Source organism: Periplaneta americana, chromosome 16 (assembly GCF_040183065.1).
Source record: "Periplaneta americana isolate PAMFEO1 chromosome 16, P.americana_PAMFEO1_priV1, whole genome shotgun sequence".
Classification (NCBI taxonomy): domain Eukaryota; kingdom Metazoa; phylum Arthropoda; class Insecta; order Blattodea; family Blattidae; genus Periplaneta; species Periplaneta americana.
In genome coordinates this window covers 50,534,301-50,539,796 of record NC_091132.1, presented here as the reverse complement: position 1 = coordinate 50,539,796, position 5,496 = coordinate 50,534,301, and the positions used below count along the sequence as shown (strand labels likewise).

The 5,496-nt window shown below is 36.6% G+C and overlaps 1 protein-coding gene across 1 annotated transcript in view; it reads left to right on the top strand.

The window, feature by feature from the left end:
• The first annotated feature begins 11 nt into the window (after positions 1–11).
• Tpr2 (Tetratricopeptide repeat protein 2) overlaps positions 12–5,496 on the top strand; it is a 39,007-nt gene continuing 33,522 nt past the window's right edge. Inside the window, exon 1 of the mRNA XM_069849083.1 lies at positions 12–149. Coding sequence (XP_069705184.1) covers positions 73–149 — 77 coding nt within the window. The 5' untranslated portion in view covers positions 12–72. The remainder of the gene's footprint in view (positions 150–5,496) is intronic.

Below are 5,496 nucleotides of genomic sequence, written 5' to 3'. Positions count from 1 at the left end.
GAGACTCGCTCTATATAAACAAAAGAAATCCTACTACCGTGTTCGTCCAGCTGGCGGTCCTTACACATAAACATGGCTGATACTGTCAATGAACTCGATATGGATGTCACTGAAAATGTCGATGGAATTATTACTTCTAACGGAGAAGAGTGAGTTACATTTATATAATACATTATTTTGAATTAATGCATGTTCTTATAAGTTTATATTTGGTATAAAAATGTGATTTACTAACTAACTTGGTCTCCGTTGAGAACTTTCAATGCGCTGAAAACACAACACTGCTCTTGAAAAGGGACAGAGAAACCTGCAAAAGGTAGATTTTAGAAACAATATTTCATGTAGTGTAAATATTTGAATTTTTAAATGTTCATAGGTGAGATTGTATTTCAGTTTAAGTACTAAAGAATGTTTGGTTACTGTTAATGGCGTGACAATGTAAGTTGTATGCAGAAAGCGTTAATTTAAATGGACCTAATGCAATACGTACCTTAATAATTGAAGTAATTATGTGTAAGGACAGTTAGTAATGAATATGTACTTTCAATTTCTTGACACTTCCTTTGGGGTAATTTCAATTACAAAAAATATTTGCCAATAACTTTTTTCGTGTGTATAAATAATGTGATATGGCATTGAAGATAAACTGGTAATTTTCGGTATTATTAAGCGTTCATGGTAGTTTATATTTTACTTGCATTTATTGTCAGTGAAGATTTCGTTTCCCTGCATGAGCATATTAGCGAGACATGTTTCAAAATTGTTATTTATAAAAATGAATCCATAGGGCTTACACGCTTTCCATAATTTCAGCCAGAACCGCAAGACAACATTCATTTTAAAAATCATAACTAATTGGGTAATTTGCTAGGAGACGTCGTTGCATATAGACCATTTTTACACTAAACCTAACCTTAGTGTATACAACGTACACTAAAACACTAACCTAACCTGTCACAGATTAAGGAAAAGGTTAGGTTAGGTCAGTTTAGGGTTTTAGTATACGTTGTATACACTAAGGTTAGGTTTAGTGTAAAAGTGGTCGGGTCTATATGACTATAGGATATCGCTAGTATGTTTATGAGAATTTATGTTGGTTAGATTGGGGAATGGGGTGATGTCATAAGATTGACGTCATCGGTTAGTAGGATTACATTTTGTGTTTGCGGGTAAATATAGAGTCGCTGTGGATTCCGGTGGTTAGGTTGGTATAAGTGTAAATTTTATTGGTGGTTGGTACTGATGAGGTTTGAATGGCTTACCGGTAAAGCATGTGTTTGGATGGTGTGTAAATCATTCTATTATTTGCTGGTGAGCAGTTGTGCTACTGGTGATTTGTTTGGCTATGGAGTACGTTGCTGGCCCAAGAGGAGTGAAACGGAGGGCTGAAAAAGGTCGACGTATGTGAGAAGATTAGTGGGTTAGTTGAGGTGATATCTCAGTGACATGAGGTCGACGTATGTGAGAAGGTTAGTGGGTTAGTTGAGGTGATATCTCAGTGACATGAGGTTAACGTATGTGAGAAGATTAGTGGGTTAGTTGAGGTGATATCTCAGTGACATGAATACTGTGAATTCAATGATATAAGTGCGTTTTCTCTGTCGTGTATAGTGTCGAATTGCCGAAATTTCACCTAACTTATGGGATCGTGTTGGTATCCTATTTTGAATAAGAGCGGATGGGTTGTATTCCAGAATGGGATGTTGTGAAATTATTTTGCTGATATCCTATTTTGGATAAGAGTGGATGGGCTCTGTTCCAGAATGGGATATCGTCAATTTGTGTGATTATTCTTTTTAGATTTATTTACTCGTCGTGTTGGTTTACGTCTGCCATGTTGTGACGTCACTGCGTTGTGACGTAACTACCGCCATGTGACGTCATCGTTTGTCAAACTTGACGAAAATTAAGCGATATCCTATAATAAAAGAATCCCCAACAAATAATAATATACTGCAAGCGAATCTTGATGATCCACTGGATATACACGGCAGTTGGTTGCCAACCTTTCTTTACAGCTTGAATTGACTAATTCTTGTGGTTGTCACGTTCTTGATTATCTTCCTCCATTGGTTTCTGTCTCGAGCCAGGTTTATTATCTCTGTGCATGAGAGGTTGGTTGCTTTTTTTTTTTTTTTTTACTTCATCATGCCGTCATCTTCTTCGCCTTTATTTTTTTCCTTTAACTATTCCTAACGTGATGTCATTCTCAATCACAGACGATATTTTCACTGTGTCCGAAATATGACAGCTTGAGCTTTGTGGCTATAGCTTCCAGAGAGCAACTAGATTTAATTTCCTGCAGAATAGGTGCGTGGTAAGACTCTACACAATAAGAAGTTAATTGTTGTGGGCTATGATATGAAGATCAGTATTGTCATGTTATTCGATTCTGCAATGTGATATGGCGTGCGTTGTAAGTTTTTACAGATGGGGAAAATATGTGATATACCTAACTTACTTGCATGCAAAACTTTTATTGAGTGTGACTGGCATGTTTTCTGTGGAACCGGTAATAGAAAACAACAGGTAGGCTAATTTTCAAAGCAAGGTCGCTCTTCCTAACTCACCAAACCTAACCTAAACTAGTAGAGTTACGTTTGACTTACCAGTAGGCAAAGTTTAATCTCAGTTTAATTGCGAGTGGGTTAAAAGAACGACCTTATCTTGGAAATTAATAAATAACATTTGCGACAGAAGTTTCTGTGATACAATGAGACCTAACCTTTCTATTCATACGAATAGGCCAAGAAAGTTGCGGTTTCAGGAACAAGGGACTAAGATTTACAATAATGGTATGTATATGTGTGTGTATTCAATGGCTACCCACTTCACTTGCGTAATTCGGGTTCCGCATATTGTAGACAGATGGCAGGACTTGTGACCCATTTTTAAGTTGCACAACACTTTGGTGTTTTATTTAACGACGCTTGCAACTGCTGAGGTTATATCAGCGTCTCTGGTGTGTCGGAATTTTGTCCCACAGGAGTTTTTTTACATGCAAGTAAATCTACTGACATGAGCCTGTTGCATTTAAGTACACTTACCTGGGCGGGGATCGAACCCGCAGTCTCGGACACAGAAGGCCAGCATTCTATCGACTGTGTCACCCAGTCCGACTACATGATATGTGTATAGGCCTATGTAAGTGTCGTGTAGGGAATGGGTGAGGATGATGATGAAGATAAGGAATGGAGAAGGGAAAACCCCATGCTGGCATGTAGCCTACTCCTGTTGAATAGGACCAAGGGGGTGCCAGGCTTAACATCTCTGACTGATGAATCACTATCATATGCACTGCAGGGAGATTTGAGATTTAACCTAGGCTTATTGGGGCACAATCTAGTGATTAGAAGTTGTGTACTGCAACCTTTCCCAAGGTAGAAATTTTACACTAAAATCTCTCACCGTGCTGGAAATCGAACTGGGCTGGCTAGTCTGAAGGCAGATGTGCTACCACAGAACTAACTCTGCAGACATATTTAGGTCATTCAGGATTAATTTTACTACTTGTGACATTGTCCACTATTTCCTTCTGTTTCTTTTTTAATGTTGCGAGTGTTAACTGCTACAAACCCACACTTTTCAGCCACTTCAGTCTGCTTCAATCTCTTATTTAAATCAATAAGCTAAACGAATCTAATTTGATCTCCAAACTGATTTGTTTTCGTGTTACACCTGCCATCATTAACAACTAACACTCGAATGTGAAAGGTGCCAGTGATAGGAACCATAAAGGTAAATCCTGTTAAAGGTCATGTGCCCTTGAAGCAGTTTATCGTATACACTTCTTGCACAGAATGCCAAGAACGGTCAACAAAAGTATGAAAGATGGTAGACGAAATAACAGAAAACATCTTTAGAAGTGGAATAAGTCTTACCAAGTGAAAATGAAATATTGAACATGAAAACCAAGTTAATAAAAAAATATTTTTTTTTTTATTGTTCCATCGTGGTTTTACCAAAATTTGACTATTGTTGCATTGATGGATAAAACATATTGGAAATATAGGAAATACATCAGAACCAATCAAATTCATTGTTACATCGGTTTTCGCTGTACGGAGGTTCGACTAGTTTGTGATAGTAACTATGTCAAATCACTTATTCTGCACTATGTATAATTGAGAGCAAGCTTCTGTACCTCTGTATTTAACTGGAGTACGGTATGCAAGTGCTCAGCTAAGTGCTGGGTTACTGCATTGCAGTTTCTCTACAATCTATTCACTCAATGATTCAGCAAAGTGTTTGTGTGTCTTATTTGATGATAGCTGATAGGTTTACAGTGTATTTCGACTTGGGTAACAGTTCTACAGTTACACATTAAGTAGGCCAATATTAATTTTATTGTTATTTATTTTTAATGTACGTGTAATTGAATTATTCACACTTATTAGGTCAGCTTTAAATGAATACCAAGAAACTGGTATTTGGGTCTCCACGATCTTGTTATAGTAACCTGGGGCCTGTTTCTCAAAACTCACGGACTAGTAATACTAGTCTGTACAGTAGTAATAATAGTTTGTTTTACAAGTCTGTGTTTCTAGAAACTACAAGGGTAAAGTAGTAGTTACCAGTTCACAGACTAATAATATTGGTCGATTTCACCAGTTCCTAAGAGATTCTGTTTCTCAAAATGCTAATCTAGTTGATTATACTAGTATTCCACAGGAATATTCCTACAGGACTCTAAAGACTGGTGATTTCTATATTATCAGTTACCAGTGGCAATCTTTCTCAGATAATCAAAACAAAATATTGTAGTTATTTTTTTAATATGTGGTTTAGTGATTCCGATTGAAGTAGTAAAGAAGTTGTTGTGAGAAGAGCTAAAACTATATCGAGAAGGAACAATTATTATTCCTTTACGGGAGCATTGTTTAAATATAATGAATGGTTTAAATAAAGTGCTGAAAAGCTTGGAGAGTTGTTCAATATAGTGGAACCTGCCATAACAAGACAAACAAATAGAAGTCATGCATTATCAGCAAAGCTTCAAATACAAATTGCTCTACAAATCGGGATGTTGATTATTTTCCAATGCCATCTGGTTTTTCTGCCCTAGACCAGCAACACATGCAGAATTTTTTTCCTAATAATCTGATACCAATTCATCAACTACAGTAATTTTTGCTGGCTTTCCTCCTCCACTGCCAGTTCTTCTGACATTGTCAACTTTAGCCTACAAATTAAGTACAAAATGACACTAATTTACGAATAGATCAAACGTAAAACTGAAAAAAAAAAAATTAGCGAATTTTTCAAGTCATAAGTAGCATTCATGTCGCCAGTAGACCCACTAGCTACATAATGTGTTCATATTATGATACTGTGAACTTGAATTGGTACTCGTCAAAGTTGCTTTCTTAATGTCGGGCCAGTAAGTGTCCCTAACGTATGCATAATCTTTGTTCTGAGGTATCAGTTCCATAGCCTTACATATTACAAATTTTTTTGTCCATTCGTTTACTTTATCATTTTTTGTTACTATGCTTG